This window comes from Elgaria multicarinata, chromosome 7 (genome assembly GCF_023053635.1).
Source record: "Elgaria multicarinata webbii isolate HBS135686 ecotype San Diego chromosome 7, rElgMul1.1.pri, whole genome shotgun sequence".
Classification (NCBI taxonomy): Eukaryota; Metazoa; Chordata; class Lepidosauria; order Squamata; family Anguidae; genus Elgaria; species Elgaria multicarinata.
The window spans coordinates 113,173,149-113,188,833 of NC_086177.1; the positions used below are offsets into that span (position 1 = coordinate 113,173,149).

At 48.2% G+C, this 15,685-nt stretch overlaps 1 protein-coding gene across 1 annotated transcript in view; it reads right to left on the minus strand.

Annotated features, from left to right (window-relative positions):
* Nucleotides 1–15,685, minus strand: part of LOC134402006 (protein brambleberry-like) — a 28,249-nt gene that overhangs the window by 6,292 nt on the left and 6,272 nt on the right. Inside the window, exons 4-10 of the mRNA XM_063131371.1 lie at nt 15,057–15,242; nt 14,153–14,375; nt 10,842–10,958; nt 10,539–10,718; nt 8,652–8,858; nt 7,009–7,171; nt 5,016–5,080 (exon numbers count right to left, since the gene is read on the minus strand). Of these exons, the coding sequence (XP_062987441.1) occupies nt 5,016–5,080; nt 7,009–7,171; nt 8,652–8,858; nt 10,539–10,718; nt 10,842–10,958; nt 14,153–14,375; nt 15,057–15,242 (1,141 nt within the window). The remainder of the gene's footprint in view (nt 1–5,015; nt 5,081–7,008; nt 7,172–8,651; nt 8,859–10,538; nt 10,719–10,841; nt 10,959–14,152; nt 14,376–15,056; nt 15,243–15,685) is intronic.

Here is a 15,685-nt window from a genome sequence, read left to right on the forward strand (position 1 = left end):
TGGCAGGGAGATCGGGGAGGGCCATGATGCAGGGGACAGGCTTCTACCATTTACAGCAGAAGTCCTAGAACTGACCCAGGAAAAACTTCCTGACTGTTAGAGCAGTACGACAATGGAATCAGTTACCTAGGGAGGTCGTGGCCTCTCCCACACTGGAGGCCTTCAAGAGGCAGCTGGACAACCCTCTGTCAGGGATGCTTTAGGGTGGATTCCTGCATTGAGCAGGGGGTTGGACCCGATGGCCTTGTAGGCCCCTTCCAACTCTGCTATGATTCTATGACCCAGCTGATGACTCCCTCGTGTGTGGGTGATGCTATTTCGGCAACGTAAGCACTGATGCCTGCAACACCAGAAATAGAGGGGATGGTCCCACAGTGCAACACACACATAGCTGCATAGCGTGCCTGCTTCTGTCAGGAACCTAAGAACGTACTGCTTCAAAAACTAAAGCTGAGTTTCTAGTCCTCATCAAAGCGGGAAGGGCTCAGGTTTATTTTTGTGCTGAGAGTTACAGCTGCAGAAGCTAGATTACAAAGTTTATGACTCCATTTATTATGCTCAATAGGCTGTATTTAAAGGTGGTGGTAATGGTGAGGGAAAGATGGAAGTTAAGTCCCTGGTTGGTCATGGAAACTCAGTCGGTGGAGCAACAGTCAAGCCACTGACCCAGTTCAAACAATCACTATTTGCCTAATTACGGATCTAGCCGCAGCACAGTTTGTTTGGGAGGGAAATATCCGTCAAATAACCCAACAACAGGCCATGGGTTACTTCATAGAATAGTAGAGGTAGAAGGGGCCTATGAGGCCATCAAGTCCAACCCCCTGCTCAGTGCAGGAATCCACCTTAAAGCATCCCTGACAGATGGTTGTCCAGCTGCCTCTTGAAGGCCTGTAGTCTGAGAGATCCCACGACCTCCCTAGGTAACTGGTTCCACTTAATCCACCATGATCATGAGAACAAGCCCACTGTCTCACTGCCAAATCCTTCCTTGCAGCGATATGGCTGCAAGAAAGGCAAATGCTATTTTGGGCTGCATTAATAGAAGTAGAGCTTCCAAATCACGTGAGGTACTGGTTCCTCTCTATTTGGCCTTGGTTAGACCTCATTTAGAGTATTGCGTCCAGTTCTGGGCTCCATAATTCAAGAAGGACGCAGACAAGCTGACACGTGTTCAGAGGAGGGCAACCAGGATGATCGGGGGTCTGGAAACAAAGCCCTATGAAGAGAGACTGAAAGAACTGGGCATGTTTAGTCTGGAGAAGAGAAGATTGAGGGGAGACATGATAGCACTCTTCAAATACTTAAAAGGTGGTCACACAGAGGAGGGCCAGGATCTCTTCTCGATCCTCCCAGAGTGCAGGACACGGAATAACAGGCTCAAGATAAAGGAAGCCAGATTCCAGCTGGACATCCTTACAGATGTCCTTACAGATGTAAGATTCCTTACAGCTATTCCCTCTTCTGGTTCCTACCCCAACCGGATAGTTCCTGGTGGCCATATCAGCTTGCTCTCGGGTCTGGTGGTGCTGCTGCTGAACGCCAGGTCAGTCCAGAATAAAATCTCCCTCATCCATGATTTGATTGTGGATGAGGGGGCTGACCTGGTATGCATCACTGAGACCTGGGTGGGTGAACTGGGTGGGGTTGCTCTCACCCAGCTCTGCCCTCCTGGGTACTCGGTGCAGCACCAGCACAGACTCGAGGGCCGGGGAGGGGGGGTTGCCGTGGTCTATAGGAATACAATCTCCCTCTCTAGGCTTCCTGTTCAGTCGAGTGCTGGTCTGGAGTGTTTGTACTGTGTGTTGGGTACTCGAGACAGATTAGGGATTCTGCTGGTGTACCGTCCACCCCGCTGCCCAACAGTCTCCCTGCCTGAGCTGACGGAGGTTGTCTCGGACCTGGTGTTGAGGACCCCCAGGATGGTGGTTCTGGGGGATCTCAACTTCCATGCCGAGGCTGCTGTATCTGGAGCGGCTCAGGACTTCATGGCTGCCATGACAACCATGGGGCTGTCTCAACATGTCATCGGCCCAACACATGCAAAGGGACACACACTTGATCTGGTTTTCTCGACTGGACAGGAGGATGGTGATCTGGAAGTGGAGGAACTAACATCTACCCCCTTGTCATGGTCGGATCACTTCCTACTGAGGTTTAGACTCTCGGCGGCCTTTCCCCTCTGCAAGGGTGGGGGGCCTATTAAAATGGTCCGCCCCCGGAGGCTAATGGACTCCGATGGATTCCAGAGGGCTCTGGGGGATTTTCCTGCTGATATGGCCGGTGCTCCTGTCGAAGCCCAGGTCGCTCTGTGGAATGCAGAGATGACTCGGGCGGTTGACACGATCGCGCCCAAGCGTCCTCTCCCTCTGAGCAGAGCCCGGTCAGCTCCTTGGTATACATCTGAGCTGAGGGCGATAAAGCAAGAGGGGAGATGGCTAGAACGCAGGTGGAGGAAAACTCGTGCTGGGTCTGATCGAACACGGGCTAGAGCTCACTATCGAGCCTACTCTGTGGCGGTGAGGGTGGCAAAGAGGCAGTTCTTTTCCACCAGCATTGCGTCTTCTCGGTGTCGTCCGGCGGAGCTTTTCCGAGTGGTTCGTGGCCTGTTACACTCTGGGCCAGGGTGTGAGATAGTTGAACCCTCGGTAGCACGCTGTGACGAGTTTGCACGGCACTTTGAAGATAAAGTTGCTCAGATTCGTCATGAATTGGACACCACACTTAATGCAGCACCACTAGTAGAGGCGTTCAGAGCGCCGTCCGGCTCAGTTTTATTGGATGAGTTTCAGTTATTGAGGCCCGAGGATGTGGACAAGGTGCTTGGCCAAGTCCGGTCGACCACCTGTGTGCTTGACCCTTGCCCCTCGTGGCTCATTACATCAAATAAGGAGGGGATCGCCGGCTGGGTCCAGGAGGTTGTAAATGCCTCCTTGAGAGAGGGAGTGGTGCCGGCCTCTTTAAAAGAGGCGGTAATTAGACCACTCCTGAAGAAGCCTAATCTGGACCCGGAAGATGTTAACAACTACAGGCCGGTGGCTAATATCCCTTTCCTGGGCAAGGTGCTTGAGCGGGTGGTTGCAGGACAACTCCAGGCACTCTTGAATGAAACGGATTATCTAGATCCATTTCAATCGGGTTTCAGGCCTGGTTTTGGAACGGAAACTGCCTTGGTCGCCCTGTGGGATGACCTCTGTCGGGAGAGAGACAGGGGGAGTGCGACCCTGTTGGTTCTCCTGGACCTCTCAGCGGCCTTCGATACCATCGACCATGGTATCCTTCTGGATAGGTTGTCTGAACTGGGAGTTGGAGGTACTGCGTTGCAGTGGTTCCGCTCCTACTTGGATGGCCGATTCCAGAAGGTGGTGCTGGGGGATTATTGCTCTGTGCCGTGGCTCCTAAGCCATGGGGTTCCGCAGGGCTCTATCTTATCCCCTATGCTGTTTAACATATACATGAAGCCGCTGGGGGAGGTTATCCGGAGATGTGGACTGAGGTGTCATCAATATGCGGATGACACCCAGCTCTACCTTTCCTTTTCATCAAACCCAGGTGAGGCAGTGACTGTTCTGAACCAGTGCCTGGGCACGGTAATGGACTGGATGAGGGCTAACAAACTGAGACTCAATCCAGACAAGACGGAGGTACTGTTAGCGGGTGGTTCATTTGTCCGGCGAGGTGATGTTTGCCCTGTCCTGGACGGGGTTGCACTCTCCCTAAAGGATCGGGTCCGTAGTTTGGGGGTGCTCTTCGATCCAGAACTGTCACTTGAGGCACAGGTGAACTCAGTGGCAAAGAGCACCTTTTATCAGCTTAGGCTGATATACCAACTGCGCCCTTATCTGGACAGTGATGTCCAGCTACAGGATCTAGCTACAGTTATCCATGCTCTGATAACCTCTCGTTTGGATTACTGCAATGCGTTATACGTGGGGCTGCCTTTGAAAACGGTCCGGAAGCTTCAGTTGGTACAAAACAGGGCAGCCCGTTTACTAACAGGGACTGGCTGGCGAGATCACATTACGCCAGTCCTTTTACAACTTCATTGGCTGCCAGTCCAGGTCCGGGCCCGATTCAAAGTGCTGGTATTGACATTTAAAGCCCTAAACGGTTTGGGGCCAGGTTATTTGAAGGAACGCCTCCTCCCATATGTACCTACCCAGACCTTAAGATCATCTACAGGGGCCCTTCTCCGTGAGCCCCTGCCAAAGGAAGTGAGGCAGGTGGCTACTAGGAGGAGGGCTTTCTCCGCTGTGGCACCCCGGTTGTGGAATGAGCTCCCCAGAGAGGTCCGCCTGGCGCCTACACTGTACTCCTTTCGTCGCCAGCTGAAGACCTTTTTATTCACTCAGTATTTTAACACTTAATTTTAACTTAAATTTAAATTATACTGTTTTAACTCTGTATTTTAACCTTATATCAATTTTGCTGCGTGGTTTTATCCTGGTTGTGCTTTTTATATTGTATTTTGTATTTGTATTTTTAACTTGTTGGTTGTTTTATGATGATTTTAATTTTTGTGAACCACCCAGAGAGCTTCGGCTATTGGGCGGTATAAAAATGTAATAAATAAATAAATAAATAAATAAACATCAGGAAAAACTTCCTGACTGTTAGAGCAGTACAATGGAATCAGTTACCTAGGGAGGTGGTGGGCTCTCCCACACTAGAGGCCTTCAAGAGGCAGCTGGACAACCCTCTGTCAGGGATGCTTTAGGGTGGATTCCTGCATTGAGCAGGGGGTTGGACTCGATGGCCTTGTAGGCCCCTTCCAACTCTACTATTCTATGATTCTATATTGCATGATTTGGAGGATGACAAATTGAAGAAGATACTTTGTACCCCCACTTTCAGGCTTTGGGATAAGGAAAGTATTATGTTCTCTAGAAGGCAATTTCTCCCTTTAACACATCCCTACTCCGTATAGGTTACGGAGAGCTTGTTTTCTGAGTAATGCCCATGAAAACCCACATCCCCACCCACTCTGAACCACAGCACTCCCCCATTTTGCTCACCTGACATATAGCTCACTTCCTCTAGCTTCTCCAGCTCGTCCTTCAAGAGGCCAACGTCACCTTCTCTGCAGAGATGAAAGGTGGTTCTTCAGTCATTTCTCGTGGGTAAATGTAGGACCCTGTACCAGCCCCCCTCCCCCGCCTGCTCCACCACGGAATCTGCACACTCATCTATAGCTTCACCCCCAATGCTGTGCTCCAACTCTGCAAAGGATCTGTAGCGTGTGCATCTCCAGTTGAATGCAGAATCACCAGAGCCTCTGAAAATACTCCTGCCCCAAGAGACCCCTTGGTGAGGCAGGCTGAAGACTAAAAGGCAGGGCTGCAATGTAGGGTTGTTGTTGTTTTTAAAAAATGTACTGGTTTTAGCTAATTGATCTGATCCTGGTTAGGCCACATCTTGAGTATTGGGTCCAGTTCTGGGCACCACATTTCAAGAAGGATGCAGACAAGCTGGAGCATGTTCAGAGGAGGGCAACCAGGATGATCAGGGGTCTGGACCTATGAAGAGAGTCTGAAAGAACTGGGCATGTTTAGCCTGGAGAAGAGAAGATTGAGGGGAGACATGATAGCACTCTTCAAATACTTGAAAGGTTGTCACACAGAGGAGGGCCAGGATCTCTTCTCGATCATCGCAGAGTGCAGGACACGGAATAACGGGCTCAAGTTAAAGGAAGCCAGATTCCAGCTGGACATCAGGAAAAACTTCCTGACTGTTAGAGCAGTACGACAATGGAATCAGTTACCTAGGGAGGTGGTTGGCTCTCCAGGCATTCAAGTGGCAGCTGGACAGCCATCTGTCAGGGATGCTTTAAGGTGGATTCCTGCATTGAGCAGGGGGTTGAACTCGATGGCCTTGTGGGCCCCTTCCAACTCTACTATTCTATGTTTCTGAAGCAAGCATGCTTTGTTTTCTGATGCCAGAGTACCAGGAGTGCCAGAGTAGCCATCGTCTTAGAAGAGGTGTTCTGCCTCCTTTATGGGAGTGAAGTAAGGGAGAACGCCTCCCTGTCCCAAAGCGCACTGCTAGGAGTAATCCGACACCTGTACCACCTACCATTTTGAAATTGGGTCTTTCTATGCTACAGACTTCATGGCCACCCCATCTGGCCACCCTTTTTGACTCTGCAGTTTATTCCCCCAATTTTGGCTTTTTGTACTGCTTGACAAAGAGTTCTAGAGAACTTGAAAGCTTGCACCTTTTCGTGGAATGTTTAGCCTTGGACAATATCACTCAGTGGCTTGGCTGGTTTTTTAGATGGTAGCAATGCAACGGATTTAATGATACAAATGCTAAATATGCTTCCCCCACCCCCGCAAGTAATATGATAGGATAATTTCAATCAAGAGTTCACCTTTAACAATATTTTTTTCCTAAGGCAGCGCCACAATTCAAAGGTATCAATAAAAACATAACAAAGATCAAGGAAAGGACCCCAGAGAGGTCCGCCTGGCGCCTACACTGTACTCCTTTCGTCGCCAGCTGAAGACCTTTTTATTCTCTCAGTATTTTAACACTTAATTTTAACTTAAATTTAAATTTTACTGTTTTAACTCTGTATTTTAATGTTATATCAATTTTGCTGAGTGTTTTTTATCCTGGTTGTGCTTTTTATATTGTATTTTGTATTTGTGCTTTTAACCTGTTGGTTGTTTTATTATGGTTTTAATTTTTGTGAACCACCCAGAGAGCTTCGGCTATTGGGCGGTATAAAAATGTAATAAATAAATAAATGGAGTCAGACCCTTGGTCATCTAGCCTAGTAATGCTGACACTGGCAGGCAGCCATGGCTCTCCAGGGTTTCAGGTGGGAGCGGTTCCAGCCCTACTGGAGATGTCAGGGATCGAACCGGGGAACTTCTGTATACAAAGCAATGGCTCTACCACTTGAACCACAGCCCCAACTTGAGCTGGTGGTATGGCACCTCCCTAAAACATTTAATACACACCAGCTTTTTATAGGACTGTAAGTTCCTGGCCACACCTTCCTACCTATCAGGGGTGGAGGTGATGCGGCAGCGTTTGGCGCTTCTCTGCTCCACTTTGTGAGTGTGTGTTTCTGGAACCTCCCGAGGAAGCGGCAAAGATGCCAGGACAGGACTCTGTTGCTTCGCTCTCAGAGCACAGCGACAAACGCTTCCCAGTAACCAGTTGCCTAGAAGAAGAACGGCGTAAAAGTACAGAAATGTTATTGACAGGCTTTTAGATTTCCAGGCTACCCAAGCCAAAAGGTTCAGCACAGGTAAAAACAGCTGAAAACGTTTCATTCGATGAACAGCTAAAGCCAGATAGAAAGAGATGCACTGAAAATGGAATTAGTCGCTCTGAAAACCCAGAAAATAGTTTCCTAGTTACAGAAAAGCTTTCTGCTTTTTGCTTGTTCCAGATGTCGTTTACACTATCCACGCCAAACTTGGAGGTTGAGCTGCAGTTCAGCCATATGCTTACAACAGTGGTGTCGCACATCTGACCTTTGTGCCAAATTTGGCCCCTGGGGACCCAATCCGGCCTTCCAGGAATCCTCAGGTGGGCCCACCTCCGTTTCCACCTCCCAACTGTGAATTGTTTGGCAGTTTCCAGCTTGAGTGCAGTTTTTCCACCATTCTAAAACTTTGAAATGCTTCTCCTAAGACTTCGTTATTGACAGTCAGTGCTTTAAGCTAAAGCATGCTGGTATTTTTCAGATTTTTGTCCTTGTCCCTCTGCCCTTGATCCCACACACCACTGGGATGTGACTCCCCTCCTCCAAAATGGAATTCAGTCCTCGGGATGAGAGGTTTGATGCCCCTGGTTTACAGTGTGTGCATTGTGGAGTGCAGAACTGGAGTATTGTGTCCAGTTCTGGGCTCCACAATTCAAGAAGGACACAGACAAGCTGGAGGGGGTTCAGAGGAGGGCAACCAGGATGATCAGGGGTCTGGAAACAAAGCCCTATGAAGAGAGACTGAAAGAACAGGGCATGTTTAGCTTGGAGAAGAGAAGATGGAGGGGAGACATGATAGCCCTCTTCAAATACTTAAAAGGTGGTCACACAGAGGAGGACCAGGATCTCTTCTAGATCCTCCCAGAGTGCAGGACACGGAATAATGGGCTCAAGTTACAGGAAGCCAGATTCCAGCTGGACAGCAGGAAAAACTTCCTGACTGTTAGAGCAGTATGACAATGGAACCAGTTACCTAGGGAGGTGGTGGGCTCTCCCACACTAGAGGCCTTCAAGAGGCAGCTGGACAACCCTCTGTCAGGGATGCTTTAGGGTGGATTCCTGCATTGAGGAGGGAGTTGGACTCAATGGACTTACAGGCCCCTTCCAACTCTACTATTTTATGATTCATGTATATATAACAGATGCAGAGGGCTGGATCTAGCCCAGCTTTTTCCCAAATTGTCCAGATCACTTGGACAACATATCTAGAGAGCAGCAGGTTGGAGGAAAGCTGAGCTAGATCATTAGCTGCCTATTAAGCAGAAGAAACATGGTCCTTGAACGAACCAAGAAGTTGGACACGTCTGGAGAGAGGCAACAGCTCCACGGAGAAAGTGCAGAGCAGTAAGCTGGGCGACCACCACCAAATGGGGGCAGGAGGCGGGGAAAACAAGGAGACACAGTAATGGAGGGAAGCCAACTGCATACTTGCCTACAACGGCCAATGTCAAGATGCTGGTGAGAGACTTAAATCCCAAGGAGACAGCACGGTTGAGCTCAGAGAGTGCGTTGGCCACAACCAGGACTAGCAGCACGGCACGTGGGAGGCCCGGTATCTGCAGGAAAGTCATGATTAGGGCTGCCAGAAGGAAATAGCTGCCATGCAGAACACAGGTAGAGATGGAGCTCAGGCTGAACCCTGCAAGACAGAGGTGGGCATGGCAGAAGCAGAACGCTCAAGCACTTTGCTGTTGCTGTGGTTTGAGGGTGGTTTTAAAGCCTGCCTCATTACAACGTTTTACAACACCGCAAAGCTTTGATCTTCCAGTGCAGGGACTGTCGGGAAATTGAACAAACAGGAATCAAAATGAATAGCTTCTCCCTTTCCATATCTTCATCCCGATGCTATGTAAAACCAACCTTGCACAACTGATAGGACCCTCCCCACCGTATCAGCAAAGCCGATGACAAAACGACAGTCAATGTGAACTAAGGTATTTTTCTGCAAAGCGAACATGAAGTCTAAGCCAAAGAACAGGTACCACGTTGCCTGCATCCCCCACATGTGCTTACTGTGCAAACATGGGAACGAGTATTTTAAACGTCATGCCTAATCATCTGTCTGTCTGTCTCTCCCTCCCTTCCAGCGTCTTGTCTTCATTCTCTATGCCCTTCCATCTCCTGGTCTAATTATTTAAGAAGTTTAAGAAGTTTACATTCCTGATATGTTAGAGCAACACCCATCCCCAAATCTGCCAACCCAGATTAAAAAATAAATACTCAGGAGTACATGCAGGTTTGCATTTTCAACTCGCTTAAATCAGAGCACCATCACGACTGCAGGAATGGTTCTGTTGCCCTTATGCTAAACACATGTACTTGGGAATAAGCGCTATTTTGTTGTCCTGTTTATTTATTTATTTATTACATTTCTATACCACCCAATAGCCAGAGCTCTCTCCCTATGAAGAGAGACTGAAAGAACTGGGCATGTTTAGCCTGGAGAAGAGAAGGCTGAGGGGAGACATGATAACACTCTTCAAATACTTACACAGAGGAGGGCCAGGATCTCTTCTTGATCCTCCCAGAGTGCAGGACACGGAATAGTGGGCTCAAGTTACAGGAAGCTAGATTCCGGCTAGACATCAGGAAAAACTTCCTGACTGTTAGAGCAGTACGACAATGGAACCAGTTATCTAGGGAGGTTGTGGGCTCTCCCACACCAGAGGCAGCTCAACAGCCATCTTCCAGGTATGCTTTAAGGTGGATTCCTGCATTGAGCAGGGGGTTGGACTTGATGGCCTTACAGGCCCCTTCCAACTCTTATGATTCTATGACTTGAAAACCTGAACCTTGCAGCTAGAATAAAAAGTGCAGAATATAGAATATTTATGTGATTTATCCCAATCACGGAAGATAGATTGCACTCACATCTAGTGTAGGGCTCTTTCTTTCTTTTGCCTAGAATATGGCCAGCTCTGAGTACTAGGGCAGATCAAAGTTCATTTATTTCTTAACTGCAGCACTGGAATCTAAGAATATTAATTTCTTGCAACTCAGTCTGGTTTTCCTACCATGGAAGAGAATGAATTTGCAGCCATCATCACCCAAGAATCAAGGCAGTGTTTACTCTTGTGCTAAATATCTAGGTAATTTCCCAATTATTCCCTAACATGCATTTGTTGTGAGAGTAAGGAGCAAGCAGAAGGAATTGACCACATCAATAGTTGAAAACAAGAGCCAGAGACAAGGCGCAAAGACACTTCATAGCAGAGGTAAACCCCAGAGATGTACCAATTCATGAAAGTATAGAGCTTTGCTGGAAAGACAACCACCCTTTCCAACGGACCGTACCACTGCCCCTCAGAGACCGTTTTACCTGCCCAGTTGACGAATCTCTGAATGTGCTGGAGACGCCCTTCCACGCTGCTCTGCATCCGGTCCATGGTGTACAGCACCAGTCCGAGACTCTCAGTCATCTTCTGAAGCTTCCCCATCAGCTCGTCATAATAGAGGGTGGTCTGGTTCTGATAGGCCAGGAACAAGCCCAAATTGGTCTCTGGAATAAAGAGTTTATTTTTATTTATTTTTAAAGACAAATTCAGAACACCATGGAGAGGCAGTCTGGCTCAGTGGTCAGGACACAGGGGAGGAGGGTCAGGGCACTGCTTCAGCTACCAACCTATTTTTGAGTAGACTTCTTGAGCTCGCTTTTGGACTTGGGTCAGATCCTTCAGGATGGCTTTGTGTCCCTCTTGCAGATCTGTATCCTGATTATCTAGGTGGCTGCTTACATTTTCTGCAGGAAGAAGAACATAGACAGGTGTTGGGAATTCTGATTCTCACAGGCCATGAGGAGAAGGAGGAGAGTTACAGGGCTCCACCAGACAAGGCAAGACTGCTCAGTTTATTTTAGTGTTGGGTCATTCACTCTGCATACAGCAAGCCTCCTTGGGAGGACAGTCACTGGTTCCTTTGAGCTCAGTAGGCAAAATTTCATTGCCACAATTCTTTGACGTCCTTTAACTCCTGTCCTGTTCTTACAGAGGAGAGGGAGCGAAAATATGGATCCCTATTTAAAAGAGAAAATGTGAAGGCCGTGTAGATTGGAGTGGTAGTGTTTCCACATGACCTTTGGCACAACCGGGGAAAGGTAAACACCCAACCAAAGATTAGCGGATACTTGAATATGCGGTTCATTACAAGAATAGAACAGGCACACGCACAACATTCAAGTGGAACCAGCAATTAGTTGGTGAGAGATAGGGGGAGATGGATCGAGGAATATCGCAAAGCAGAGGAGGGGGTATAGGAACAGTGAGTCTAACCATGTAGGGGAAAGAGACCTTAATGCAAATAACACTCAGCACAAGAGGGCGTGAGTATCATCCCTGAAGGAAAAGGGAAAAACAGAATTATAGAGATGGGGGGTAGCTAAGCAACCAGGATGATCAGGGGTCTGGAAACAAAGCCCAATGAAGAGAGACTGAAAGAACTGGGCATGTTTAGCCTGGAGAAGACAAGATTGAGGGGAGACATGAGAGCACTCTTCAAAGACTTCAAAGGTTGTCACACAGAGGAGGGCCAGGGTTTATTTTATTTATTTATTTATTTATTACATTTCTATACCGCCCAATAGCTGGAGCTCTCTGGGCGGTTCACAAAAATTAAAAATATTCAAAGTATAAAACATCAGTACTATAGGACAACAGAAGAGGATCTCTTCTCGATCCTCCCAGAGCGCAGGACATGGAATAACAGGCTCAAATTAAAGGAAGCCAGATTCCAGCTGGACATCAGGAAAAACTTCCTGACTGTTAAAGCACTATGACAATGGAATCAGTTACCTAGGGAGGTTGTGGGCTCTCCCTCCCTAGAGGCCTTCAAGAGGCAGCTGGACAACCATCTGTCAGGGATGCTTTAGGGTGGATTCCTGCATTGGGCAGGGGGTTGGACTCGATGGCCTTATAGGCCCCTTCCAACTCTGCTATTCTATGATTCCCTACAGGACATAGAACCTAAACAAAACCCCGGGTTCACCTTGAACCCTTCAAGATGGTACTGAAAACATAAGGTGCGACAAAAAAAAGTAAGGCCGAGGTCTCTGCTGAGCAAGGAAGGCTCTCTTAGGAGCAAGTGAACATTTGAACTCCCCTGCCCACTGTATGAAATTCCTTTTAAGATCTTGGGTTTGGAGGAGGCTTTTCTCCTAGATCAAAAAAGGGGCACAGGGGAAAGTTGAATTTTCCCACCGTGGGTGTTTAGCGCAGAAGCGTAGAGTGCCTGAGGTGGGTGGGTTGTGTACACATTATTGGTGTAGATTCCAAAACTCCATGGCTGTTAATGGATGGATGGGTATCTATGAAGTTATTCCTGGTAGATTTTCTATAGTGCTTCACGCTTAAGGTTCTTCACCACTGCCACCTGCTTGTTCACCTGCCCCTCACTATGACCCACACAACAGCAGCAGTGAGAAGTGGGAGCAGTAGATGCCACTGCCTGCTTGCTTGCAGGCTTCCTGCCTGTCAAACCAATGAGTGGCAGCCATGATGGAAAAGAGATGGAGCCAGAGCAGCTGGTGACCATGGTGATGAGAACGTAGGGTCATTGAGGGAGGGGTCTTGCTCAAAGGCCCTGTGAAACCTGGAGCTGGTACCACTCTCAAGACTCCATCGGACATGGCCCCCAATTTTGGAAAGTGGGTCCTACGATGCAGGGTGCCATCTTGCTTAGGGATGTACAGATTTCATTAAACTCATTCAGTCTGTTTCACGGGTTGCCACATGTCCCATATGTACCTGCCCACACCCTAAGGTCATCCTCAGGGGTCCTTCTCCGCGAGCCCCTGCCAAAGGAAGTGAGGCAGGTGGCTACCAGGAGGAGGGCCTTCTCTGCTGTGGCACCCTGGCTGTGGAATGAGCTCCCTAAGGAGGTTCGCTTGGCACCTACATTATATTCTTTTAGATGCCGGGTGAAGACCTTTTTATTCTCCCAGCATTTTAACAGTCTATAAATAAATTTTAACTTGTTTTAAATTTGTAATTTTGCATTGCTGCTGTTTTCATCTGGTTGAGCTTTTATATTGTATTTTATATTATGGTTTTATACTGTTTTATACTTTGAATGTTTTTAATTTTTGTGAACCGCCCAGAGAGCTCCAGCTATTGGGTGGTATAGAAATGTAATAAATAAATAAATAAATAAAGTCTTTCATTCTGTTGTCTGCTCATTTATGGAATTGGATCATTTTTTAGGATGTAGGAGAATTTTGTTCCACTTTCCCTAATGCACATTTGAACAAATCCCCCGCAAAGTTAAAAATCGTCCGCAAGCCTGTGCAATCCGTGCGACTTGGGGAAAGCATTTGCTGCAGAATCTGCAGGTCAGATTCATAGAAATCCGAAAGCATTTGAATAGGCTGTGAATTTCTCTGACATCCCTAATCTTGCTTTACTCCAGTCCAAAAATAGATGCCGTGGGGCTGATCCCAGAGAGCAGGTGGCTAAAGAGCTCTTTCCTGGAGGGTTGAGAAATAGAAACCCAGCAACAACCTAACTCCAGAGGACATTGGGCCACTGGTTGGGAGAAGGTCAGGGTTTGGGAACTATGTCCCCTCCAACTTTGGTGGACTATAACTCCTATCATTTATTTATTGCATCTATATCCCACCTTTTTTCCTCCAAGGGACCCAAGGCTGCATACATAATCCTCATCCTCCTCTCCGTTTTATCCTCACAACAACCCAGTGAGGTAGGTTGGGTTGAGAGCTTGTTACTGGCTGAAAGCCACACAGTGATCTCCATGGCCAAATGAGGACCAGAACCCAGATCTCCTGATTCCCAGTCCAACACTCCAACCACTACACTGGCTCTCAATCTTCTGTTGACATGGATCATTCTGGCTGGGGCTGATGGGAGTTGGAGTTCAGCTACATCTGGAGGGCCACAGGTTGCAAAACCACCACTACCCACCACCCCTGCCTCTTGCCCTCACCCATCCTCTTCGTGATGCCCTCGATTAACTGTGCCACCTGCTGATGCCCACTGGCAATCAGGGCCTTCTCCTGAGCCAGCTGAGCCAGGTTGCTGTGGATGGACTCCTCCATCTGTTCCTGGTTGCCCTGAAACTTCTCCTGCTGGGTCAGCAACTCCTGCTGGCTGCTCACCACCTTCTGCAGAGACTCCGACGTCAGGGCCTTCAGTTCCTCCTGGTTGCTCTGTTGGGGGAGCCACAGAAAGAAATCAGTTAGAAGCAGAGGACAACCTGGGAAATAGGGGTAAAGATGGAAATGTGGGTGCTCATTGTGATCACCCCTAGAGTCATGTCCTCAAGGGCAGACCAAAATGCAGGCAGCTGTGTTGATCCATTTCCACAACCCAATTCTAGCAGTCTTCATACCTACCCGGAACAGCTCTTATACAAAGCTACTGGGTCTTAATTACCCATTTAGGACCAGGCCACCCCCCAAATATTCTGCATTAGAACAAGGATAGCAACAGATCTATATATGTTGTTGTTGTTGAGAAAACTCATTTCCCCACAAGCTACTGTGAGGAATCACAGAATAGTAGAGTTGGAAGGGGCCTCTAAGGCCATCGAGTCCAACCCCCTGCTCAGTGCAGGAATCCAGCATCCCTGACAGATGGTTGTCCAGCTGCCTCTTGAAGGCCTCTAGGGTTAGAGCCCACAACCTCCCTAGGTAACTGATTCCATTGTCGTACTGCTCTAACAGTCAGGAAGTTTTTCCTGATGTCCAGCTGGAATCTGGCTTCCTTTAACTTGAGCCCATTATTCCGTGTCCTACACTCAAGACCTAGTTCCTCATCCAGTCCCCCACCCTCACTGATCAAACTCAAGACACTGGTAGCTCAGGGGCTTTTGCCACCACGCCACAGACCTTCAGCATCCTCATGGTTTCCAGTTGGCTGACAGCAGTAGAGATGAGAGCATTGACCGTGTGCTCTGCCCGGTGTTTGAACTGCAGCTGGCGGATGGCGTAGCAGACGGCACGGGCACGGTTACTCACAATGTGGTAAGCATTCCAAGTGTCTGGATCCATCGCAGCCGTGCATTCTGCTAGGGTCTGTTGGAGGGAAAGCAAATGTGGGACCGGGATTGGACAATCGGTGTGGGCACCAGACAACTCACCTGAGAGTTTTTATTTAGATGCATAAGTTTAATTCTGTGTGAAGGTGCTAGTTCCGTACAAGAAACAGCACCTAAGAATGCCTTGATAAGCACAATAAATGTAAAGTTTAAAATACTTCCCACGTTACAGTCGCCAATCCTGCTTACTCATCTGCTGGTCATCTTTTGCCTCTTCATTGCCATTATAATGTAATTCATAGAATCATAGAATCATAGAACAGCAGAGTTGGAAGGGGCCTACAAGGCCATCGAGTCCAACCCCCTGCTCAATGCAGGAATCCACCTGACAGAGGGTTGTCCAGCTGCCTCTTTGAAGGCCTCTAGGGTGGGAGAGCCCACAACCTCCCTAGGTCACTGGTTCCATTGCCGTACTGCTCT